Below are 27,520 nucleotides of genomic sequence, written 5' to 3'. Positions count from 1 at the left end.
TATTAGTTTTTGTATTTGTAAAATAGTAATGGTAAAAAATCCCCTAAACTCAACTGATTGCCGTATCCTGTACAATTAAGTCCTCACTTAACAACATCTATAGGTTCTTCGACTTTAAGTGCAGCAACTTATAAGGAAACCAGTTTACCGTAGGCTAATTGATATAAACAACAGTTAAGTTCTTACAACGTTGTAACAATTGGCTGAAAGAAATGATGTTATTCTAGGACCTGCTGTGTTGAGCACCTCACAAGCTTTTAAGGATAAGGTTTCTGAAAGGTATTTTATGAAGCTTAAAACACGCTGTACATGTCCATGTATGGAGTGGTATTGACCCGTCCCAAAACTTTTGTTTTAAACAAATCTTGTATTTTAGGACAGTTTTAGATTTACAGAAACATTGCTAAGATAGTACAGAGTTCCCATATGCATATACCTCATATACTGTGTTTCCCCAAAAATAAGACCTGGCCGGACAATCAGCTTCCGTGCATCTTTTGGAGCAAAAATTGTATAAGACGCGGTCTTATTTTAATGTAATATAAGACGGGGTATAATATAATATAATATAATATAATATAATATAATATACCGGGTCTTATATTTCTGCTCCAAAAGATGCATTAGAGCTGATGGTCTGGCTAAGTCTTATTTTCGGGGAAACACTGTATTTTGTACTGTTTTCCCTATTATTAGCATCTTAGTATGGCACATTTGTTACCATACTAATGAAGCAGTATTGATTAAATTATTGTTCACTAAAGTCTGTACCTTTATTCAGATAGCTTTAATATTCCCCTAATGTCCTTTTTCTGTTCCAGGATCCCATACAGAATACTACATTACATTTAGTTGTCCTGTCTCTTTAGACCTTGGCTAAACCTTGGCTGTGACAGTTTCTAAAAACTTTTAAAGTACAACAATTTGTTTAATGTTATAATTGTCATTAATTTTTGGTCTAATTTAATAAATATTTCCATTTACCCTAAGTATCTATATATGCTCTATAGCACAGTGGGACCCTGTGTCTAATTTTTTTTTTTTTTAAGGAGGGCGCAGCTCACCGTTGCCTATGCAGGGAGCGAACTGGCAACCTTGGTGTTATTAGCATCATGCTCTAACCAACTAAGCTAACTGGCCACCCTGTAATTTTTATTGTATATTTGTTTAATCTTTTTAAAGCAAACAGTTTGACTTGTACATTTGTGTTTGTGACATTGTTAGGTACACTTATGATTTATTTGATATAAAAGCCTTTATTAGGAGCATGGATCTGAAATTGAATGTTGTTCCTATAGGAAAAAACAGATTTGCTTTAAATGATCTAGTTCAGGGAAAACCAAGGACTGCTCGCTTATTTTGGTTAAAGAAAGAGGCAGAGTTTATGTTCTTTGACCACCTTAATGGCAACAAATATAGTTCTAACTCCTCTTTCTTTGAGGAAGGAGCTATTTAATCTTTGAGGCAGTTGCCTCCAAAAATCCATTGTCTTTGATCTTCTCAATCAATTTTCCCCGTTGTTAAATCCTATATATACCACTCTACTAGCTGCACATAGAGTAAATCGTAGCGAATAAATCCTGTGCCCTATAAAGTCAACCTTATACTCTCTGCTTCCTCAGTGCGCCCATACTCCTCCATGGCACCTGGCTAAGATCAAGCTCGCTTCCACTTGGAAGTCTTGCCTAACACTTCTAGTCTGTACTCCCTCAGCTTTTCATTTACACCCCTGTCGTGGCACTTACCTTATTGTAATCATTGTTTACCTGTCTCCTCCTTTATGAGGCATATTCCTTAAGTCCAGGTATTCCTTTCTTTTTTTTTTTTAATTGAAGTTTATTGGGGTGACAATTATTAGTAAAGTTACATAGGTTTCAGGTGTATAAGTCCAGGTATTCTTTCTTCATGTGTATGTCCTGTGCCAGAACAGTTCCTAGTAATGGCAGAAAATTAGTGAATATTATATATAGGTTTAGACTAACGTCCTTTAATGTAAATAAAAAGAGAAGAGGTTGGTTCATACAAGATGATTTTTTTTTTTTTAAGTTAACCACTGTAAAGACACGGTACTTCTACATCCTTGCTCTTGCCCCCTAATTTTTTCAGTCTTTTTAAGGTGATTTGCACTGTTCACAAATTATGCCCATAAAGGGCGGTTTTGTAAAATACTTTCCTCCAGATATTTTTTTTTAGACTGAATTTATAGGGAGAATTTTAATCTTATACGTGGGTATGTTACCGAATCCAGTAGTCTTATGACTGGAGAGAAAACCTTCTGCTAACTATGTCTTTAATGTCTTAGAACATTGTGCCTCGCTTTATGAAAATGTATTACTAAAAACAAGTAGTACAAATATAAAAGTGGATATTGTTAAATGTTAAGGCTACATTGTTAACAAAGTGAAAGAAAGCTCTACTTTTCTGTTACAGTTTTTAGAGACAATCATTGTTAATCAATTTTACAATTTTGTAGTCAAGTGTAAAATGAAAGAAATGCTTTAGGAATGAAAAATGCTTTAGAAATATATGGGTTTACTCAAATTACTAGCATTCTCTTTTTGTTGCTTACTGTTTTTTTTAATGGGGAATATTGGGGTACAGTGTGTTTTTCCAGGGCCCATCAGCTCCAAGTCGTTGTCCTTCAACCTAGTTGTGGAGGGAGCAGCTCAGCTCCAAGTCCAGCTGCCGTTCTCAATCTTTAGTTGCAGGGAGCGCAGCCCACCATCCCATGCGGGAATTGAACTGGCAGCCTTGTTGTTGAGAGCTCGCGCTCTAACCAATTGAGCCATCCGCCTGCCCCTCCAGCAGCTCAATGGCAGCTCATTGCCTTAAATCTAGTTGTGGAGGGTGCAGCTCACTGGCCCATGTGGGAATCGAACCGGCAACCCTGTTGTTCAGAGCTCACGCTCTAACCAGCTGAGCCACCTGGCTGCCGCTTTGTTGTTTACTTTTTAAAAAATATGTAGATTTTATTTTTTAGAGCAGTTTTAGATTCACATCAAAGTTAAGCTGAAAGTAGAGAGTTCCTATATATCCATTTTCTCCTTCACACACATAATCTCCCTACCATCAACATTTCGCACCAGAGTGGCACATTTGTTACAAGAGACAACCAGCACTGACATATCATTATCAACCCAGGTTCTAGTTTACATTAGGGTTCACTCTTGGTGTAGTTCTGTGGGTTTTGACAAATGGAGTATAATGACGTGTAAATATAGTATCATACAGAATAGCTTCACAGCTCTAAAAATCTATTGTATTCACCACCACCCCCACTCCCCCCATGCTGGCAACCATTGATTTTTTTTTCCCCCCAGTTCCATAGTTTTGCCTTTTCCAGAATGTTTATATTTGGAATTATACAATATGTAACCTTTTCATTTTGGCTTTCACATGGAGGAACCAATGTCTTTTTGTGGCTTGATAGCTCATTTCTTTGTAGTGCTGAATAATACTCCATTGTATGGATGTACCACAGTTAATCTATTCATCTATTGAAAGACATCTTGGTTGCTTCCAAGTTTTAGCGATTATGAATAAAGCTGCTGTAAACATTGTGTGCAGGTGTAGACGTTAAGTTTTTAACACATTTGGGTAAATACCAAGGAATGCAATTGCTTGGTCAGATGGTAAGAGTATGTTTAGTTTTGTAAGAAACTCCCCAAACTGTTTTCCAAAGTGGCTATACTATTTTGCCTTCCCACCAGCAATGAATGAGAATCCCTGTTGTGCCCACATCCTTGCCAGCATTTGGCATTGTCAGTGTTTTGGATTTTAGCCATTTTAATATGGTAGTGGTATTTTGTTTTGCAATTCCCTAATGATATACGGTGTTGAGCATCTTTTCACATACTGATTTGCCATCTGTATATCTTCTTCGGTGAAGTGTCATTTCAGATCTTTTGTCCAACTTTTAATTTTAAAATGTTGTGTGTGTGTGTGTGTGTGTGTGTATATATATATGTATATGTGTATATATATATATATGTATATATATATATATTTTTTTTTTTTTGGATAATAGCCCTTTATCAGATGTATCTTTTGCAAATATTTTCTCCCAATCTGTTGCTTGTCTTCTCATTCTCTTGACAGTGTCTTTCACAGAACAGAAGTTTTAAATTTTAATAAAGTCCAGTTTGTCAATTATTTCTTTCATGGATCATACCTGTGGTGTTGATCTAAAAAGTCATCACCAAACCCAAAGTCACCTAGTTTTTTGTTTGCTTTTTAGTTGGTTTTCATGTCATTGGATTAAGGCTACATTTATTTTGGTGGTAGGTGAAATATATTTTATGCTTCACCACCAAAGATTATGCTCATTATGTTTCACATTTTGCTTTTGTGGGAATTGATGGCATTTATGTTTTTATATTGACAAATTTTAAATTAGTCAATTAACCCTTTTCTGTAGGGTAAATTTAATTCAGTTTAAATCTGCAAATTCCTGGAATTTTAGACCAAGAAATGACATAAGAGAGTGCCTAGTTCAAGTTCTGCATTTTATAAATGAATACACAATGGATGAGAAATATAATATGATTTGTATAAGGTCATACAGCAAAATAGCAATAAACACAGTACCTAGAATTGGTGATAACTGGTTTAAAGAACTGAGATGGAGATATATTGGAAGATATATTGATAATTTTTCTTGTATGAAAAGTACTTTTTTGTTGGTAGGTGTTTCTTATTGTGGTGGTGGCTATACTATGATACATTTTGTTAAAACTTGAACTATGTACCAAAATGGGTGAATTTCACTGTATCTTATTTATACTTTATTTTTAATGAAAAAGGGAGGGGAAAGTCGGTATTTGTATATCTTCCCCCCCAAAAAAAATATTTTACAAGCATTGCAAAAGTTTAAATCATTTCTCAAAACACATTATAGTGGTGATTACAGGAATCTCTGTGTTAAAATTCATAGAACTGCACATCAAAATAAATGAGTATTACTGTACGATAGATTTTTAAATAAAATAAAAAGCATGCGTAGACAGCTCTAGAAACACATAAGAAGCTGGTACTAGAAGTTAACTCTGAGAGAATTGAGTGCCTAAGAGACAAGTAAGTGTTCGTGCATTTATTATATCATCTTTGATGTTGATAAACTTTGGGACAATTCTCTTTTGATTTAAAACGTGGTTGTCCTAAATTAAATACTTTATAAAGCCTTAATTACTTTAAAAGTAGTACCCAACTGGTGGTAGGATGAAGTTTTTTAATTAAATCATATAGAGCTGTAGGGTAAAAGAGAATTATGAGATTTGACTGGCATTGGTGTTCTATATTATTGTGAAGTTTAAGTTCATCTAAATATTTGAATGTTTATTATTTAGGAATTTAGAAGTACTTGCAATTAATACCTTTAAAGTAACTGCTAATCTTTCAAATGTTGCAGTAGAAGTTAAAATGCCAAAAGGCAGGTGTTACTTTAAAGAGATCACTTAACAAAATATTGGAGGTTAATTTAAGACAGACTTTCAGAATCTATAGCAGTTTTTTCACTTTTTAGTATTTGTTGATGATTGCTTTTCCTCGGTCTTGGAATACCTACTCTTCAATCCTATTCCATTTTTAAGATTTGCTTTTTTGTCTTTGAAAAACATGTTCCTGTTATTCCTTTCGTCTTTTGGAAAGACTACCATACAGTTTTATTTTTAATATTTTTATTATTTTTATAGCGGTAAAATATACATAACACGAAATTTACCATTTTAACTATTTTAAAGTGTACAGTTCAGTGGCATTAAGTACATTGATAATGTTTCATGACCTTTATCACCTCCACTATCTAGTTCCGGTACTCTCTCCTCACTACCACACAATTTTAGACCCTAATTATTCAGCTACCATATTAAAGTTTTAGGGTTGTAAGAGGTAAACAAGACTCAGTTCTTGTCCTTGATGACTTTGCAGTCTGGTCAGAGAAACAGTAAACATGTACTTACGATACAGTGTAGCAAATTATATTAGCTCTCTATTGTTAAGTTTTTTTTATTCAACTAAAAGTTTACCTTGAGAAAACAAAGTATCTTTTTGTTAGATTAACAATCAAGTTGTCTAGCATCCCACAAACTGAATTAGTTTAGGCTAGACTGAAGTCTTTAGTCTTTTCACTTAGGTCAATTCAGGACTCACAAATCCTCATGCCTTCTTCTTTGTAACAAGAAGGGAACCAGAAAAATTGATACTCTGATTTAAAGCCAAATTACTAGCTCTTCTTTCTAATGGAGAAGAGAGATAAGAGAAAACCATGATAGAGAACATTCTAGTTGCAGTGACAGCTTGCCTGATTATGGTCAAATATGGCATTATACAGGCATGTTTATCTCTCTTGGCAGATCATTTGAGGAATAGCTGCATTTGGGATATTGTGTCAAGAGATTGTGTTTTTGAATTCCTTGAAATTTAGGAGTTAGTTCTTGATAATTTAAAGTTGAATGTTTTAGCAGTTTTAGTTAAAAGCAATGTTACCAACATTGTACAGTATTATATAAATTTAATTTGCATTCTCCTATTACTATAACTTATTTTCTTTGGTACAGGATTGTTTATGAAAAGTAAAACAATACGCCCTTTGTTTTTAAGAGTCTTCCTAATATAGTCAGTCTAAGAAAGTTGAAAACCCAAATGGTTGGTAATATTTTAGTTAGCAATTTCAATGCTAGTCATAGGAAGTAGAGTTCATATTACTAGACCTAGACTTCTAATTGTTTTAGATTTCTAAAAAGGCTGAATTTGTGGCACAGTTTGATTGTCTACTTACTATAAAAGAATGAAAAGTTAAAAATAACCCCTAGTTTGATTAGGTTATTAGTAATTTTGGTATTTCTTTTGAAAAAATAACTATAGTCTTATTTTTTTCAGGGTAATCACTTTGATCAGTATGAAGAGGGACATTTGGAAATCGAACAAGCATCACTTGACAAGCCTATTGAATCGGTAAGATGATCAGTGCTTAATTTTGGGTCAGAGCTAGTTAGTTAGGTAGCGTTCGTGTGACATTTGATGTGAATGAAGTTAAACTTATTAATAACATAGTACAGTTTAGAGCTGTTTTCTTGCATGCCTGACAGTAATCAAATAGTTTGGGATGTAATCTAATATTTAATATGTTGGGATATCAATCTGAAAAATCTAGGAACAATTTAGAATTTTCATGGAAAAATACCATTTTGGCCCATACTGATGTTCTATTAAAGATAGCAAGTTAAAAGTTTAGTGTTTTTGTAAATTGAACAAAGGAGTAAAATGTATTTTGATCCTTTAAAAGATTCACCTTTTTTAGGCAAGACAATCATGTAACGTTCCATTAGGAATAGTTAAGGACTATACACTTCATTTACCAGACTCTTGTGAAATATGATAAATTTGGTTTCTGTAACTTAAGAGATGTCTGGGTTTTGTTAAAAGTTGATTCTATCTCTTTACACAGCTTAGTTTTGGATATTGATACAAATCAGTAGAACAAGGAGATTTATTTTCCTGACTTAATTTTTTTTAATCTTAATTTTTGAACATTGTTTTTATTTTGAGAAGCCCTTTATTTTCAAGTTGCAGAGTCCATTGTTAAAAATGTCTAAACTTGTCAGTATCGTCAGTATTTAATATTTGTGCTTAAGTGTACGTAAGGGTTTCAGTGAATTATTTCCACTCGAGTGAAAAATGATCAAAGGGAATCTTAATCTTTATAACAGTTAAGACGTCCCCTTTTCCCTTTAAGAAACACTAGCTGCTTCTCCTCCTTCAGGAAAATAAGGCAATTTAGAGCACAGATATTTTAACTTTAACTTTTATTTTCAAAACTGTAACATAGTAAAGGATCAACATATATTTATGTTCCTAATTAGGTTGGTGTTGTGTGTTTGTGTGTGTGTTTAGATGTTTACAGAAATTTACACAACTTGGGGTGTTCGACATTTTTCTTCCACAGCAGTTGGCCCATATTAGCTAAGCAGCCATGATCTGGTTTGTATTGCACGGTCTGCCTTTTTTTAATTTCTTCTCTAGGGTTTCTTTCTCCCCCACCTCCCCTTCTTATTTCTGTTCTTCTGGTCCAGTGAACACTGCATATAGTACCTTCTGTCTTAATGTGCTGGCATGATGCTAGACTTAGGCATGGCAGTAATTGATGACGCATGTGATAATGCTGCAGAGGGAGAATTCCCATCTGATGTATTGAAAGCTCAGTCTTGTGTTTTGACTTAAGGATAAAATGCCAAGCCCACTTTGCTCAGTTAAAAATCAATGAAGTTTTTGCCTTGTTCTGTATCATCTCGGGAACTGTCACAAGGCAGAATTTTATAATGAAATCTGTAGGCTAGCTAGATTAGTATTTTGTACTTGAAAAATAATTTCATTTTTCTATTGTAATTTAAATGTTTCTTTGGGTCAGAGTTTAAGAACAGACAGTTGTCAGAAGCAAGACCCAAGTACCATATTCTACAAGGTACACAGTTGGTTAATATTCTTATACAAGCTATGATTCTGTCGGTACTCTGACTCAATAGATGCAGGAAATTTAATTAGACTAAATTTGCAGCCCAGTATTCATTATCACTATACTCAAGAAAGACTTTTAAAAAGCACTAAATTAAATGATATTTAACATTTTTTAAGCCTTCTTTATGGCTGCGTTTTAAGGTTTTTAGAACATTCATTCCTTTGGCATGTGAGACTATTGCTTTTCCCTCTCACACTGTCCAGGATTTTTTCAGCACATATTATAGGGAGAACACAATCAGAAGACAGTCTGACTGAATAATTATTGTTGAGTAATATCAGTTAGTAGGAGTGGAATTGATATATACCTTATTTATCAAATAATGTCTTCTCCACTTAAAAATAGCAAATGATACAGCACTCAGACTGGATATTTAATTTTTAATAAATAAGTGTATATTCAGACATATATATTAATAAATTATACTTCTAATATAAATTCACTCCCGAAATACATAAATATGTGCATTATTTGTGTTGTGGTAATTTAGGTGTGAGGAAGAGGAGCTTCTTAGTCTATATTATGTTAGAAGTGTGACACATAATATAGGAGGGATTTTATTTCTGTTACCAAATCATTTGGGGATAAATTTGAAGTTTTTAAAGAAACTCCTAAAATGATTGGCATTAATGTAGACAGTGTGGTTACCCCCTTGCTCGCCAAAAAAGAAGTGCTTTATAACCTAAGGAATGCCCACCAAATAAGTATATATTAGTTATATGACTGACTGGCTATATTGAGCTGTCTTGGTCTTAGGGGGAAATGGTTGCTTCTAACACACAGAAAGAGTCTCTGCTGAATTAAAATCTTTCTCTGCAGCAATATCTATTGAGAGGTGCTGACTGTTTTGCTACAGCATGCAACTCAAAAGTGGCTGGAAATATGCAGCTTTGGGAGTCTACAGATCATTGCAGGAGCTAAAGGTCTAGTCATTTTTTTTTTTAACAAAGGTAATCTGCAGCAGCTGGTAACCGTGGAAGTCTCTGCACAGGTTTGTGCCAAGAATATGCCTGTGTGAAGGGTTATTGTGAGTATAGGATTAAGGTCTTTATGTTTTGTAATAGGGTAAATTTGTTGCAAACCAGCAAGATGGGAAATGAGATACAAAGATGCAGTAATGCATTATGCTTTTAGTAAACTTCCAAAGCTTAGATTTGTTAGTGAGATGACACAGGTATTTCAGTTTCAGTGAGGAAATACTGAAAACACGTCAAAATCTAGCATTTGTAAAGTATTTCATAACCTTTAGTATAAAGTTTAATTTCCCCCACTTTATTTCAACCAACCAGATACCTTTCAGTAAAATTTCTGGTTAAGAATAAAACACCATTCTAAGAAAACTGTGAAAGAATCACTACACAACTTGATTATATGAATTAAAGAGAAAATGTTAACATTTTACCTTTATTACAAAAAGCTTTTTAGAACTTGAATTTTAGGTTATTGCTTTATGAGATTTTTAGATCCCAGCTATAATAATTATGACCTCCACATACTTAAAGATAAAATATTTAAAAAGTAAATAAAACTTAATCTAAAGCCATAGGTAGCTCAGTCAAGGATTCCACCATAGTTGCAAGAAGCGGTTGATGTAATTTAGGATATGTGGTCCTTTATGACCTTTACCATAGAAAGAAGATGAGAAATTAGGCAGGAGAGTGATTATAAGCCATACATAAGGCTAAATGCCTGCATCATAAACTTAAAATATGCTGTCATTGTTGCAGTTGGAAGTAAAACTACCCATCAATCATTAGTTGGTCTTTGTTGTACCTGACTGATTAAAATCCAATCTTTATAGTTGTCAGGTTGACTGAGCAGGTTTTAAAAATTAATGTAAGTTTTCAAACTCTTGTGGCTGATGTTTACTTTGCTCATCTAGAGATTTAGAAGTATATGTGTAATTGGGTTTTGTCCTGTTACATATCTGTTTAGATCTGTGGACTCCACTAGTTCCAAACTGTAACTCTGTAAGACTGCTGATTTGACATTTAGCAGTGACCATATGTGGACTGCACTATAAATAATGTGCTTCTTGGAGCTGAATGGTGTAGCATTACTATATGGCTTTTCTCTCTAGTCTTCATTGTGTCATCTGTAGTAAGCTATAGATTTTTCGTTTGGGGAATTTTTACAACTTGTTTGCATGGGTTCACCTTAGTAGCATTTGGTTTTTGCTTATAGAGTCTATAATACACAATCAGCAAAGCTTACAATCCACTCAAGAGACTTAACCATTTTTGTCACTGTTGACTCTGAGCTAAATGGTATAAATTGAATGTGGCTGTCAACTAAAAAAATACTCAATGTGGAATTAATATTCATCCAGTCCTTGACATAATTGTAGGATAGTTTTTCTTGAGGCATGATTGATATTCTATTTTCTGCTATAAAAACTTTGAATGAGCCTCATATAAGTTTTTTTATCTGTATTTTGGCAGACTCCCATTATACAGATTGGTGGTGCTGCTGTCAAAGTGATCATTGTTACTGTAAATGATACACAGCTTTATGGAGCAGAGAACAGTTCCAGGGAAAGTTTTCTACTTGATACTTAATAAATAGAAATGTTGAGGAATGACTGAAACAGTAATGTTTTGGGTTTTTGTGGTTTTTTTGCTGGTATTGTGTTTTCAGCATATTGATAGTTGTTTATACTATACTTTTCTTGCTTTCAAAGCTCTTACTTAAAAATGATATCCTCACACATGTAATAGAGGGGAACAAAGGATAAAGATGTAGCATTTTTATTATACATTTAAGTTTAGAAATGGGGGAGGGAGGAGTAAAAGCCAGCTGAGGTAATCTAGGTTTAAAAAGTTTGGGTTCATCTCAGCTTCATGGTTTAACCAGAATTAAGAACTTTATGCCTAACCAAAGAAAATGCCACACTGCCACCATTTTGGAGTCTTGATCAGAGAGAATAACAACTAGGTTATGAGAACTCTTTATGAATCGTGGAAAACCAGCTTTTTGCCTACCTCCCATGAACAAAGTTCAGTTGCTTTATTGATTATTTTAAAATTAGTATTTCCCTGCAGTTCTTCATTGTGCATTTAAATTATAAACAGGCTGTTAGGCTGTCGTGCCCCTTTGTTAGTCATAAACCAGACTTAAAAAAGAAAAAATGTCCTATTTATTTTTGGTTCTATGAGATTATAATTAGACCCCAAATTATATATTTTATTTAAAAATAGAAAAACTAAAAGATTTTAGTCACTATTATAATGACTGAAATAGTAAATTGTTAGAAGTAAAGGTACTCCTCATTGCCCTTGTTATATCTAGATTGCCTGTTTGGGCAATAAACTGCTTGCTTACTCCTTACGGTTATAAATAACATCCATGGGAATAATTGGCAAAATCACAACCCTAAACAGAGGGAGTAGATTAATTACTTCCACAGACTGGCCATTGGGTCTCTTGTTCTTTCACAACGAAAGTTCAATGAACGTTTTGGTCATTTCAGAGGTAGACAAGCCTGCTTTGTCTTCCTTTGTCATCAGGTAGTTTGGTGTGCGTTTCTTGTGTTACCCGTCATCCTTAAACCCACTGGACTTTTGATGAGTGTTTATAAAACTTTTTTTTTTTCTTTTTTTGGTAGGAAAAGGGACCATACTGAATGCTAGCCCTTTCTGCAGAGTCACAGAGCTGCCTTTTTTCCTCCAAAAGCAGGTAGTCTGGAATGCTAGGCAAGGTCCAGATTTTCTGTATTAGTCATTCACGTAATCGAGGAGATTGGTGAGGGGAAGACGTTCTGGGATATCTGTCTCTTGTTTCTGTTGCCTTTGTTACAATCACAAGGACAAAGAGTAGCGTGTGTTAATAATTTTAACATAGTTCCTGACATTTCATTCCCTGTTCATACTTGGTAACGTAGATTTAATTAAAGAACAGTTTTCACCTCAAGTTTTAGAAGAGAAGTGCCACTGCCATTTCGTGTCAGTAGCTTTTCTGAGACGGTGACAGCCATCTTGAGTGGTTTTGTAAAAGTGGTGCTAATGTGTATCACCCTAAATTTTTCTTTTTTTCTCCCTTTCCCTCTAACATCTGCTTTTCCTTTCACTGTCGTCAGCCACAACACGCTGCTCTTGAACCTCTCAGCTGGTCTTGACTCGTGAATTTACTTATGCTTTCACTCTTTAATAAATACATTAATTGCAAGCAGTGAATTGAAAACAAGACAAAAAAAAAAAAAAAAAACGACCATTAGTGAATGGACAGTTTCTTACTTTGTGTTACATTTAACTGTTCTTTTGACAGCCCAGTTTTTAAAGCCAGGTTCGTATGGAAATGCTTTCACTCCACTTGCACTGCTTTTGGAAATAGCATACTGCTTCATCTGTCTGTTTATTTTAGTGCATTCATAATATAACACAGTCAGCATAATGTCTCATCTCCACTTAGCCAAAGACTCAGTTTTCTTTAAAAAAAGAAAAAGAGGGGCAGCAATTTTTGTCAGCATGGTTTAATACCCTAAATCTCTGTGCCAAGTATAGTTATAACATTAGTCTATTAAAAGGTTAAACAATAATTTAATCAATCATATAATCTTAGAGTTATTCTGCTATCTTTGTCCTTTCCATAGTTACTCAGTTGTAGGAGTTATGATATAAAATAAGGATTTTATGTACAGGTAAGTTCATTTTCATAGTATAATAAAGGCCTCTTTACCTTTTCATTTTCTGCTAACATTACTTGTATTGAGATTTTTATTTTTTATTTTTTTCAGTAAGGTTATTTATAAATACTTAGGTACTCAGTACTGGTTAAGGGGATGCTTTTGCTGACAGTTCATTTGGAAGGAGAGAAGGGAAGAAGAGGCAACATTGTTGGGTTAAGTATTTATGATGTTTAATAATGTGGAAGTCATCACCTGGGATTACATATAACCTTAGCATTTTCTAATTCTTTCAATTCCTAGCAAAAAATAATTTCTAGTGACCTTTGTACACCGTAATGATTTTGTATATATATGTTTAAAACAGTAGTGTCCTTTGTTTTAGAAAAAAGTTTTTCATTATCTTTTGCCTTATTTTTGTTTTTAAAAAAGTATCCTCATCTCCCCCCTCCATCAATGAAATAATCAGCTGCTCAGCCCAGTTTTCCAGTTTGCATGCTGTCATAAACTTGTAGAAGGAAATTGTCCTTTGTTTGTTTGTTTGTTTTTTAAAAACAGCATCGAAGAGAGAGGCTTAATCTTCCTCTTCTAACTTACTTATGTCAAAGAAGATAACAGTAAAATAATTTTTTTCTTTCCTCTATAACTCCAAAGAGTATTTTATCATTGATATGGAGCTAGAAGATAAAAAGCAGTTTAATATGAGATGTTTAATTTCAATACAGAGATTTATGGTTTTGTTAGCTTTATAAATTGATTTCAGGAACTAAGAGATTATTTTCAAATGGTGATACCAGCTTAATAATACAAATTACACTTTAATACCTATAGAACACTTTGTGTTTATAATTTTTAAATGTCTTCCTTTGGATGAGTAGTGTCATTTTATCTGATACAGTTAATGGTTATTTAGTGTTGTCTCCGTACTGGACAGTATTTCTAAAAAGCAAAGAATTGGACAAAGGTCTGCAGAGGTTTCTAAGATCTTGAATCCATACACAAAAGCTGACATTTAATTGTTGTTTCTGGTGTCTTTTCATACAATTTACATTGAAGTATCTTTTCTAGTGTGCTCCTAGGAAGATGAGACATTATGTTTATTGGTTTTTTTCCCCCTACATGCACTAATGGTTCTTTACTGTTAACTTATTGCTAGGCCTGTTTCATTCTAACATTTTAGCATTTTTGTTAGATTACATGTTGAAATGCATCACTCAGTCTGTGCTTGAGCTCATTTTATTTTTCTGTTTAATCAATTTAATTTCTTGTTTTACTAACCTCACTGTTTTTTCAGTTTAATATTGGCTGCATGCTAGTTAAATATTTATATTTTTTTATATATATATATATAAAAACCAATCAAGTCTAGCCTGGATTTTGCTCTGATTGTGTTTTCATTTCTAGTGGTGGGGCAGTCTTACACTTACAACTTACTTTGTATCATGAAAGCCTGACACAAAAAAAATAACTAAACACAACGTAGATTTTCTTTAAAAAAATCTTAAAGTGGTGCTGTCTAGGTGGTGGATATGATTGTATTAAGTACCTTGATTTTATGCCTTTTTTAATGTTAGTTTTAAACTTCATAAATGTATTCTTCCCTCTTTTCCCCTTCCCCTTTTTCTCCTTTTTAAAATGTTATGTACAAAAGTTGCCCAGCACACCATCAGAAAGGACCCTGACTCCCTATGTTCCATATAAAATACTAGTCAGCATTTCTTTTACATGAATGCCCCTTTTGTTGGGCACATTTACCCTACTATTAGCACCTTTTTTGCATGCATATATGTAGAATTATCTCTTGCTCATCACCTGTTTTAAATGTCACTAGGAAGGGAAGAATATATTATTGGAATATTTTTGGTTTGTCTCTCTGTTCTGTCTGTCAGGATAATATTGGACATCGCTTACTCCAGAAACATGGGTGGAAGCTGGGCCAGGGATTGGGAAAATCTCTTCAAGGTAAGTTTTTTAAATGTATCAAACAAGAAAGAAAGAAAGAAAGAAAGAAAGAAAGAAAACAATGTTTCTGATGCAGATCTTGTGCCTGAATGTATTTGTTGTCTTTTAAAAGAAGTGTTTGGGTTCTTTTCCCCCTTCTCCCCACCTACTCCAGGGCAGTCTTGTTTTTCCTATAACTGTATTTTAACTTACTATTAAGCTAATAATTTGTAAGAGTAAGCTGCTGTGTCATGAATACTTTCTAATCAAACATATTGTGTATGGCTCAACCTGTTCTAAATTTTTTTGGTGAAGGTGATGTGTAGATGGAGTAAAAAAATACATAGTATCAGGGTGTGCTTTGTATCATTTAGTGATGTACTGTGGCTTTGGTATTATAAAGGTAACCATTCAGTAGCAGAGTTTAACTCTCCCCGCCCCCAATTCTCCTTGAAGCTGGTTATTGCCTTGGCTCTTTTTCTCTGCGATCAGAATCCATGTAGTTGTAGAGAGAAAAATTAACCCATATGAAACATAAAATGGAAGCAGAGGTTTCCTGTGGCTCTGAGCAGAGAAGCCATTTCTCAGGTTCAGGTCATGGGGTGGAAAATGTATGGCTTAAAGTTTCCATTGCATAAATTTTTCCCTTTATACTAATCATTTGGATAAAAACAAAATGCTAATTATTTCTGCTTCCAAGTTCTTCCTAGTTGGAAACCAATCAACTCCATTCACTTTTTAGCTCCCTCACATTCAAGAGCTACTCATTCTTTGCAGATGTGAACACTACCCTAGAAATGATGAGAATCATTGTACTTTTACATCAGGTCATAGAGGACCTCATTGTTTAAAGGGATCTTTGGGGAGAGGTGTGCTACTGTTGACTATTTGCATTTTTGAAATGGATTTCCATAATTTGAATGGGAAGTCTTAATTTCAGGTGTGTGTATCTGTTAAGGGATATAAGAGGACAGGGCATGAAGCAGGACATTTCAGCCTTTAAAACTTTCTTTTTAAGTTATACTTCTACAATTTCTACTCAGTGGTGACACTAAGGAGATGTTAATAAATATATTTCAAATTAATATCTATTAGTAAGCATTAACCTATTTTGGGGGGAGACAGAAAGATTTGGTTATCATTAAACTTGTTTTCCCAGTGGCACAAGAACTCATTGCAAACAACTCAAAAAATACAATAAAGAGCCATTTGTATGGCATAGACTATGGATTTTTGTAATAGTCTGAGAGAGGGTAATCAGGACTGAAATAGAAATGACTTCTTGACAGAATTTCTCTTAGTGGTTTGATTACAAGTGTTGGGTTGAATTGAATGGAGGTGATTGCTCAAAAGAAAGTCTGAAGACTGGATTTGGTCTTCCTCAGCTATTTGAAACATCTTTTTCTATTCAGAGATGCCTGGGAGCATTGTGAGTTGTTACCCTCTTAGTTCAGGCACACAAGAGAGTAGTAGAATTTGGGGGCATTTCTACAGGGCTAGCAAATCTGTTTGAATCACAGAATTTTTCATTGTAAGCATCAGAACAACTAGAATCTGCAGAATACTTTAGAATTTTGGTTCTCTTTAAACTTTGAGCTCCTTGAAAAGAGGAATTGGGTTTTTATCCATATTTTACCCTCATGGTAACAGGTATATAATAAGCACTCAGTAACTTCTAAATCCATTATTCATTTAAAATCCAAGGGAAGTTTGAAGCCCATCTTTTTTTTTTTTAATTGTAAAAAAACACAACTTAAAATTACCATTTTAGCCAGTTCAAAGTGTACAGTTTAGTAGTGTTAAATTCACATTGTTGTGCAAAGCCCATCTGTATTGAATGGCTAGTACAGTGTCTTCACCCTTCAAAAAGGATGGAACCATATTCTATTGCTAACATTAATGGCTGAGTTTAATTGTCTTATAAATGGCATTGTGCTGCTTTCTCTTATATTATTCTTTCTGTAATACTCACACGATTTGACCTAGAATTTAGCCACATTTATGGCATATTGAGGTAACTCATGACAGATTTTATTCCTTGTACCAAACCTTTGCCATAAAATAATCATTGAAGAAAGCCCTGTTGCTCTAGGAAAATGATAATGCCACCTTACTATGGCATAGACTAATCACCACATAGAATTTCTAGGCTCACGGCTTTGTAAATTCTTTGTACTTAACTAGTTACTGTCAATTTTCAGTTCCCCTTTTTTATTTGACTTTAGGGCTCTAACATTTTTAACATTTAAACTTGATCTCTTTGGGATTTTTTGGTTAATGTTTAAAATTATTTTGGCCCATGCAAGGTTTCTATAGAGTGCCAGTTCTTGGGGCTACAGTGCAGATATCTTGTCACAGGATAGATTGGGGCATAGGGCATGCTGACTAGATCTAACGAAATTATCTGTGGCAGGATAGAAAATTGTACTTTGTAAGGTGAGTTTGTTTTTGTACTTGAATTTTCCTTATTATTCAGCTTTTGTTCTCCCTTAGTATTTATTAAAATATTTCAAAAGTTAAAAAATAAGAGTTTATATTGTGTGTGGAGGATAAGTGATTGCTAGTATTAACAAAAAAAAAAAAGACCTGTAGAAAATATATATTGACAAAGTGTCTGAAGGAAACAAAACAAAGAAAGGCCTGTTGATAAGAAATATTATGGATAATTGCTTATTATAGAAGCAGAGGATGTGTTTAATTTGAAATAGAGAGGCAGTGAACGATAGTTGTATTTTGTGACAATTGGACTGGATTTGGTTCTTGAAATTGTTTTGTAACTTTCTGGTGGCTTTGAAAAGGAATGGAATATAGCTCAAAATCTGCCACATGTTTAGTCAGTAATAGTTGTAGCCCGGAACTGAGCCTAAACTTCCTTTGTTATCTTGTCTAAGAGCTACTTGATGATTTGGCTGATTTTTTTTTTTTTTTTTGGTCACAAACAAAAGTTCAGCCCGAGACAAAGGAATGGGGTCTGATATTATTTCATATCTTATTCTGTCTGTAAGGTTCAATCAATAAGACAATCAACAAATATTTATTGAGCTAATAATATATTCATTCTGGCTATACCGGCTATGAATATCATAAGCCATTGACAAATAGAAAGGACATTGTTCCTGCCCTTTAGCATTATTTTCTATTCTCCCAAGTCTTTTTTTTTTCTTTCTTTTTTTAAATTGGGGAATATTGGGGAACAGTGTTTCTCCAGGACCCATCAGCTCCAAGATGTTGTCCTTCAGTCTAGTTGTGGAGGGCACAGCTCAGCTCTAAGTCCAGTCATCGTTTTCAATCTTAGTTGCAGGGGGCGCAGCCCACCATCCCATGTGGGAATCAAACCAGCAACCCCGTTGTTCAGAGCGCGTGCTCTAACCAACTGAGCCATCCAGCTGCCCCAGTTAGTCTCCCAAGCCTTGCTTTTTTAAACTACTATTGACCTTTGAAGGTTTCTTGAGGCCAGAAACCATGTTTTATACTTTTATATATTTCCTTCCATGCTTTGAGTTAAGTATGTGATCATTCTGAATATTTGACAAATTGCTTGAAGTTCCTTTAGAGTAGGGATTCTCATTTACTTTTGTGTAAAACTACTTGGTGTAGGGTATGAAGGCATTGTGGGGTAATAAAATCTAGGTTTGAGTTTGGTTCTGCCGTGTAAGTAAAGGGACAAGTTACCATCACTGAATTATTCTTAGCAACAAATGGGAATTAAAATCTCCACCCATCTTCTCAGAGTTAGGAGGATGAAGTAAATTAATGTAAGTGAAATCACTTTATAAAAACTGTAAAATGCTTTATAAATGCTTATTGTTGTTGACACCTTTATCATATGGTGTATGTTTAGATATTTTAATTGAATTGGAGATAATGCATCTTTAGGTCTTAATCAGAAACATAAGTGTCATAAAAATCATAAAATAGAGAAGCCACTGTCTTGCTACTCTCTGTTTCCCAGAATTTATAACATTAGTAGCCAATATGCTTAATAAGTGCTAGACATCTGACTCCCGGATCTGTGCTTTTAATGCTATTTGCATTTTAGTTTTAGGATCCCTAAGCCGCTAATTTCTAGCTGATCAGGTACTGCCACTTCTGAGCCTAACTTATGGTATATGTAAAGAGCCTCAACCACTAAATAGGGATGTTGGGACAACTGGATAGCAACCCAGAAAAAAGAAGTTGGATCCCCACTGTCATACCCAAAATATATTCCTGATGAATAAAATATTTAAATGTTCAAAAATGAAATCATGACATCATTGGCATGAACAATGGGGTCATTATTATTTTTAAAATAATCTTGGAATGAGGAAAACTTTTCTATTAACCCCAAACCCAGAAGCCATTAAAAAAAATAAATTTGACTGTATGTCATCATAAATAAAGTAAAAATAAATAACAATCTGGGCAAATATCTGTAATGTTATTATACACAAATTTCCTTCATGTGTTTATCAGTATGTAAAAGACAACTTAAATAGAAAAGGGGAAATGATATGAACACTTTACAGAAAAGTAACGCAAATGACCTTTAAGCATATGCAAAGCTTCTCAATCCTTCTCATAATAGAGGTATGCATTAAACTATGAGATACCATTTTTCACTTGTTGGGTTAGAAAAGGTAGAAGAGAAAAAAATTAGCCTGGTCAGATTTTGGGAAAAGAGGTACTTACATCATAGCCAGTGAGAATATAAACTGGTAAACCACTGTGGAGAACAATTTGGTTTACTTAAAGATTAAAATGCATGTATCCTTGAATTTAGCAATTCTGTTTCTAATTATCTATCCTTAACTTGTAATTAAAATACACAAAATAGTATGTGACTGAGGTTATTCATTATATCACTGATAACAAAACATGGGAAACAGTCCACCATTTTCATTGATTGTAAGACTTTTTTCATATTTTAATAAAGGTAAACTCAGATGCATCTTATTAATGGCATTATAATTGGCAGAAAAAGCTGATAACTGAAAATAAGAGTAGGTTAGGGAGGACAAGAGAAATGTAGCTCCCCCAAATCGCAAAGGTATGGATTGTCACAGTAGCTTAGTTGTACTTTGAGCTGGTCTAGCGGAAGGAGCCTATAATGGGCTGTTTCCTTCTAATTAGATGAGCCTTGCAGTATTTATACAGTTGCCAAAGGCAAGCATAAATTTAGTAATTCATGTATCAAATTTAGTAAGATACAGATTCTATAGAATCTCTGACCTTCTTAATGGAATTTAGTTATTTAAACAAAAGATGCAGCTAAGTTAGTAAACAAAATTAGTCAGAACTGGCAGTCTGCAATAAGAGGTCTAGGTTTTATAGCAAGACTAGAAAGGGAAAGTGATTGGGGGAGAGGAAAATGGGTGCTCAGAGGCTATATAGACTACTTGTTTCTCAGTACAGAGATCGTCACATTTAAAGAATACATTAGAAGACATTAAATATATGTTAAATTCATGGCAAAATAAGCAGAAAAGAAGTGGCAATTTTTTCAAATGAAGATTTAGAATAGGTAAGTATAAAAGGCTATTTTAACATTCTAGTACCTTTCTTATTAAGAAAAAATAGAGTGAATCAGTTGCAGATTGGACATTATCAAGGTAGATTAATTTAAAAGAGACACTCACTGGTGAAGAATTACATGGAATTAGTTGCACATTTGTTAAACACTTAATTATGTTCAAGAGACCATAATAAAGAGCATACATAACATTATAAGATAGTGCCCTTACTTTTGGAAAATTTGCCATTTGTTTCAGGAGATAAGGAGGAAAAACCTTAAGAGTAAATACTATAAGGGCTCAGGAGTAATGTCTAGGGAAGACTTCCCAGTAAAGTCTTAAGGAGGGAGGAATAATAGGCATCCCCAATACAAGGTGATTACATTTGTCAGAGTATGCATGACTGGTTGGATCAGAGAATGCCCATAGGGCAGTGGATTCCCCCCACTTTTTGCTGCCTCCCCCACCCCCCCCCATTCCGTTTCAAGCCGTTGTTTCTCATTCTAGTTGTGTAGGACACAGCTCCCTGGCCCATGCGGTATTATGAGCCTTGCGCTTCCCCCTGCTGAGGCAGTTGGTCGCCAGGCATTGGTCAGCTGCTCAGAGCAGCTCATGGCAGCTCTCGCCGACTTCCAGCCGCTCACACTGGCTGCCGGACGGACACTCAACGCTGGCCACCAGCCACTCGTGGCAGCACACAGTAGCCCACGGCTGCACACAGCAGCCCACGGCAGCTCACGCCAACCTCTGGCGGCGGCTCACAGCAGCCCAGCTCCAGCGAGAGCCGTTGTTCACAATCTTAGCTGTAGGGGTTGGCGCAGCTCACTGGCCCATGTGGGAATCGAACTGGCGATCTTGGCATTAGAAGCACTGTGCTCCAACCACCTGAGCCACCGGGTTGGCCCAGGGCAGTGGATTTTATACATTTTTTTTAAAACATAAGAACCTCCCAAAATACATATATATGTATATTTTTAAATTTTGAACCTTAATATATAAAAGCAAGGGGAAAACCACAGTAGTTTTGGTTGAAGTAGAGTTCTGGGTCTCTAGGAGTAGCTTGGAAACCATAACGATAAGGCAGCAATGGGAAATTGGTTCAAATAAGCACATATCTAGTACTTATTGAGTGTTTATTAAGTGCTAAGCACTTAACAAATACCTCATTTAATTCTTACAAGTGTGTGAGATTACTGTGATTGCCATTTTGTAGAAGAAGAAACAGGTTTAGAGAAGTTTAGTAAATAAGTTGACCAAGAATAAGCAACCAGTAAATGACAGTATCAGAATTCAAACCTTGGTCTTTCTGACTCCAAAACCAATGCTGTTAACTACCACACTGAATGTGGAAGGCTTTAAGGCGCCTCCAATTTGGAACTGTATTTTGTAAGCCGGGGCAGTTTTTGATCAGAGAACAGACACAGACTTTATAGCAAGAAATATTAAAGATAATTTAATCTAAAATTCATTTTACAGATGAAGAAATTTAGATTTAAGTATCCAAAATGTCTTAGTGCTGAAATCCAATCCCAAATTCTCTGATTTGTGATCTATTGTTCTTTTAATTATGCCAACCAGGACATGTGTGGTAGAAATTCAGTACTAGTCTGGTCAAAGAATGTCTGAAGGTGAAGGTGGAAAACCATTGAGAAAGTTGTCTGTGTATGAGTTGATATGGGCCTAGAATAGAGTGATAGCAGTAGAAATGGAATGGAAGGTACAAATATGAAGGACGGTAAAAGAAATCAACTATAAAGCACATTGTAGTGAATTTATTCATGTGCCTGACTAGCAAGCCCTTTTTCACTGGGTTTAGTGTCAATCCTTTGTAATAGCTAGCATTTATTAAGTGTTTACTGAGTGTTCTCTGTGGTAGGTATCATTCTTATTTTACAGATGAGGAAATTGACATTCTGAACAATACTCTGCCCTAGATCTTATAACAAATAAGTGTTAGAATAATGGTGCCAAAACCTATGCTTTTAATCAATATGCTATAATGGATCTAAAATCTATATGGTGGCTCACTTCTGTGTCCTAGAGAGGTAAGATGGTTGTGAGAAATGCAAGTACTACAGAATTGAAATATACAGTAGTTATTCTGGCCAAAAAAATGGATAGTTTTGAATGAGATTTTTTTAGTGCACTTGAAGTGATCATATATATTCTTCATGATTAATATAAATTTGTGTATATTCACTAGAAACTTGAAGCTAGATTGAGTGGTAAGAACCTTAGCCACATTTTTAGGGATGATTGGTAATTAATTGGTCTCCAGGGAGAAAGAAAATACTGTAACTTATATCTCATACTATAATTTCCTCCCTTATTTTTTCTTATACTTTCTTTCACTTCTGTGGCATTTTTAATATTCTGCCTTGTATAATTTGTGTTTATGTGTCTCTTAACTTTCATTAGATTATAAACTCCTTAATGATAATAATTGTTATTATCATCACGTAATTATACACGTAAATTGCATTTACATGTATCTCGGTTGTTATTTTCCAAATGTTTTTTTATTCTGCATACACTTATTGAATCCTTAGAATGTGCCGGATCTGTACTAAGTCTTAAAAGAGTTCAGGAATGAATAAGATACAGCTTCTGCCCTACAGAGGCTCACATCTAACAGGGAGACAAATGTAACAAATAAATGTAATGCAGTATAATGATATCTTAATTGTGAAGTTAAAGGTACTGTGGGGACTTAATAGAGAATTGAACACTTAGAATTTCAATTTATTTCTTGAATGATTTAACAAGTGAAAGATCTCAGATTGTGAGAATTGGGAAGCAAGCAAGTACATCACGTCTACCCAATTTTGTTAGTAGATATATGGACTCTCATTCTTCCATAAGAAGCACTGGTATTTTAAAGTAGGACCAAATGTAAACATAAGAACATAAAATAAAAAGTGTGTTTTACAAGAAATCTATTTTATTAAAGAAAAAAACTTTTAAAAATGTTATTAAAAATGGCTGCCAAAATTTGAAAAAACGGGTTATACATTTAGAAAAGAGAACAAAATAATATTCTCTTTCATGTATAAATGTCGTTTATTGGCTTTAAATTTAGTCTTTTGTCTCTCACTGAATCTTCCCAAACCTGTGAAGTAGATAGCTACCAAATGAGAGTTACAGAGAAAATCCAGTGGGAGCTCAGATGGCAGGAGCAAAGAACATAGACTTTGGAGTAGGATTTGCAAACTCGAATACCTGTTAGGGCCAGGTGGTAACAAATCCAGTAAAATCCCACCAAGTGTGAGACGATAGGAAGTAGCGAGAGCTAGCTCCTGCTCATGTGTGCCATGGAGGAATAGAATCTCAGGTGTTGTCAGAGCTTCTGAACTTTTTAAAAGAAAGCAGAAATCCAGATTTTTGTGTGAAATTTCCTAACTGGTAAATGTTGGCTCAAAGTTTAAAATAATCTGGGATAAACAAAACAAAACATATGTTTGACCCATAGGTTACTACTTTGTGACCTCATTTGAAATTTGACCTGGGTTTAAATTTGAGCTCTGCAGCTAATAAGCCGTGTGACCTTGCTATAGCAGTATACCCATATTTTAAAAGATTGAGAGGTGGTTTGGGGAATTAAACATGATGGTATATATAAGTTTTCTATATACTATCTCAGTTTCCTCTCCCATATGTAGAGTGGGAGATAATGCCACTTAATAGATTGAGAAACTTAAGTGTTTATCCATGATGAAACCACTAAAGATTGGAGGAGCTGTTTGATAGCATGAGTCTTCTGACTTCTACTCCAGTGCTTTTTCTGTTAAGACTTATGGTTCTCAACCTTTAGTGAGCAGCAGAATCACCTTAGGTACTTCTTAAAAATATAGATTGCCAACCACAATTCAGCAGGTTTGGGGTGGGATTTAAGGAATTAACATTTTAAGCAAGCTCCCAAAATAATGTGCTTTTGGACTGTATGAATAAAATAGGCTTCTAAGAAAATTACCTTCATTATACCAAGTAGGGTTGACAGTTGATTCTTTTACTCATCCAAAATGTATTAGTGGGTTTTGGTCTGAATTAGTATAATATTATATAATTTTCTTTTTGATCACATCCTTGGCCTGATTTACATTGTTTCCTATCTTGTTACATATGGACTTCTTGCCTTAGGTTAATTTGTATGAATAAAATGAAACTGGTTTATGCAGAGACTGATTTCTTAGGCAAGAAAGTGGAGTGTTCTTTAAAAATGAGCAATATGGGTGTATATACTGTGTTTCCCCCAAAGATGAGACCTAATTGGACAATCAACTCTAATGCATCTTTTTTCTTTTTTAATTGGGGAATATTGGGGAGTACAGTATAGTCCCGGTATTATTTTACTATAAGACCAGGTCTTATGTAATATAACATAATTTAATATAATAAAATAAAATATAATGTAATATAATACCTGGTTTTATATTAATGTTTGCTCCAAAAGACGCATTAGAGCTGATTGTCTGGCTAGGTCTTATTTTTGGAGAAATGCAGTAGTGATTCCTTTGTAAGTAGAATAGACCAATCAGGTGGAAATAGTTAAAAATATAAAAATTCACTAGTTAACTAATATTTGATAAATAGGAACTAAGATGAGACAAAAGTGCTTTCAAAGCTGTATGGAATCATAGACCGTAGACTGGAAAAGAAAATTTCTAGGGATGACCTAAGATCTCTGGGCTCTTAGCAGAGACTTCAAAAGAAATAAGGGGATATTTGAGTAATTTCAATCTACGTGGCTTTCCGAATTTACTCTGACATTCCATGTGGACTTTGTCTATTACAATTTGACATACCATGGCTTAATACTTCCTATTTAGTACAGATACATAGTGTGTTTCCCTGAAAATAAAGCCGAGTCTTATATTAATTTTTGCTGCAAAAGGCACATTGAGGCTTATGTTCAGGGGATGTCATCCTGAAAAATCATGCTAGAGCTTATTTTCCAGTTAGGTCTTAATTTTCGGGGAAACACGGTAGGTGCCATTGCCTTCCTCCAGGTGATGATAATAGTAAAATAGTAAGCATTTTGACAGTATTTAATTTGTTCAGTTTTGCTTAGGCTAAATTAATTTTCTTAGATGATTTGTACTATATGTTTAATTTGGACACGTCTAGCATAAATTATTCTTTAAATTCATTCTTTTGGCTTGGATTTAGTATTTGTGTAACATTGCTTTTCAAACTCAGTAGTTACACATTTTGGGAAGGGGGTTGGAGGACAGGATGAAAAGAGTGAAGGCATTAAGAAGTACAAATTAGTAGTTATAAAATAGTCATAGGAATGTAAAGTAAAGCATAGGGAATAAAATCAGTGATATGGTAATAACCGTGTATAGTGCCAGGTGGGTACTAGACTAGACTACGTCTTAAATTACGTAAATGTCTAACCATTGCTATACATCTGAAATTAATATAAAATAATACTGAATGTCAACTGTAATTGAAACATTTTAAAAAGGGAGAAGGTGAAGGGAAATAAAAGGTTCAGATTTCCAGGTATAAGACAAATAAGCCATGGGGAGGTAACCGTACAGCATAGGGAATATAGTCGATAATATTGTAATAGTGTGGTATGGTGTCAGATAGTTGCTGGACTTACCATAGTGATCACTTAGTTATATAAATGTTGAATAACTATTGTGTACACCAGAAATATAATAGTGTATGATATCTACATTTCAATAAAAATCTTTAAAAAATAGTTACTCATTTTGTTAGTAGAATGATTTAGGAAGAATTTTTGGATAATACTTTGGTTATTGATCTGGATAATAATTTTCTTCGTTTCTCAATTGGGTTGCTTCATCACCAAATTGTAGGTAAAACATTAGAATTTATCACAGCTTCTGGTTTTGAGTATCTTTCATTTTAAGGTATTTATTTTCCAATATGCCAAATTTGGAAGTGAAAGGAAAACAAATTGATTTTTTAGTTTTCTGAAGCCTTAAGGAGATGATTGCATTAGAGTTTTAACAACATCCTCTAAAGTGAGTTATGGTTTTCAAAGTGTCTTCTGTTTGTTATCTCTTTTGATCTGCATGACAGTCCTGAAAGTGAGGATAATACCTCATTTTGCAGGGAAGGCTGCTTAACTGGAGCACTGAGATTTTGTATCCCAGCTTTTTTAGGGACTACTTAGAAATATATACGGGGGGTGCCAAAAAAATGTATACAAATGGACAGTTTGGTCACCATTGCTCAAGGAGTAGTTCGCATAATCAGAAGTGTTTGGGTGCTGATGGGAACCACTTTGAGCACCTCTTGTAACTGCAGAAGTCAAACGTGACTTGTGTTCATCTTTTGTTATTGTTGTATATTGAGTATTACAATTTAATACAGTTTTCCTTTCTTAAAATGTGTATACTTCTTTTGGCACCCTCTGTAGAAAGAAAATAATTTAAAATGAATTGGGAAGAGGGTTAATGTGGAAAGTAAAGGAGGAACAGTTTAAATGAAGCTGGAAAGTCTTTTTTGGGTTATAGATTGATCCTGGTCTCGTAAAAAATTCTGTGTTGTTATGGAAAACTGAACCAATAGTAAGAAAATACAGTACTAAAAAGGCATTGGATTGTTGGATTATTACACTACTACAGAGCTGGCTACTACGTACTTAACTCCCCCAAATATTTTCTGCTCAAATATTTTCCGTTCTTCAAACCTAAGAATTGAAGTGAACCTTAGAGACCATTAAATCTACCTAACTCCTTAAACATTTGATGCCTGCTTCTCCATGACTGCTTGCCAATGAGTGATGATAGATAAAACATATTGAACCAAGCTTCTAATGAACAGTAATGCAAAACTCAAATACTTCTTTATAATAGCTTGAATATTTTTTGAGATATGGAGACCTGTATAATATAGCCATATATTCTATTTGATAAAATAATTCCTTAATTACAAGACAATTAATGATAAATCATCAATATCTTGTGGCATTAAGCA

The 27,520-nt window shown here is 34.3% G+C and overlaps 1 protein-coding gene across 6 annotated transcripts in view; it reads left to right on the top strand.

Annotated features, from left to right (window-relative positions):
- The window catches only part of GPATCH8 (G-patch domain containing 8), a 78,420-nt gene that overhangs the window by 12,498 nt on the left and 38,402 nt on the right, over positions 1-27,520 (top strand). For 2 of the 6 annotated variants that reach the window (XM_033089188.1, XM_033089189.1), the window contains exons 2-5: positions 6,877-6,951; positions 7,943-7,977; positions 12,776-12,793; positions 15,023-15,095. Coding sequence is in view for 1 of the 6 variants with exons in the window: in XM_033089184.1 (XP_032945075.1) it covers positions 6,877-6,951; positions 15,023-15,095 (148 nt within the window). In the remaining 5 variants the exon portion in view is untranslated. The remainder of the gene's footprint in view (positions 1-6,876; positions 6,952-7,942; positions 7,978-12,775; positions 12,794-15,022; positions 15,096-27,520) is intronic. The other 4 variants (XM_033089187.1, XM_033089190.1, XM_033089184.1 and 1 more) reach the window with 2 other exon arrangements.

Source organism: Rhinolophus ferrumequinum, chromosome 21, assembly GCF_004115265.2.
Source record: "Rhinolophus ferrumequinum isolate MPI-CBG mRhiFer1 chromosome 21, mRhiFer1_v1.p, whole genome shotgun sequence".
In the NCBI taxonomy this organism is placed as follows: Eukaryota; Metazoa; Chordata; class Mammalia; order Chiroptera; family Rhinolophidae; genus Rhinolophus; species Rhinolophus ferrumequinum.
The sequence above is the reverse complement of the archived record's forward strand: the minus strand, read 5'-3'. Positions and strand labels throughout refer to the sequence as shown.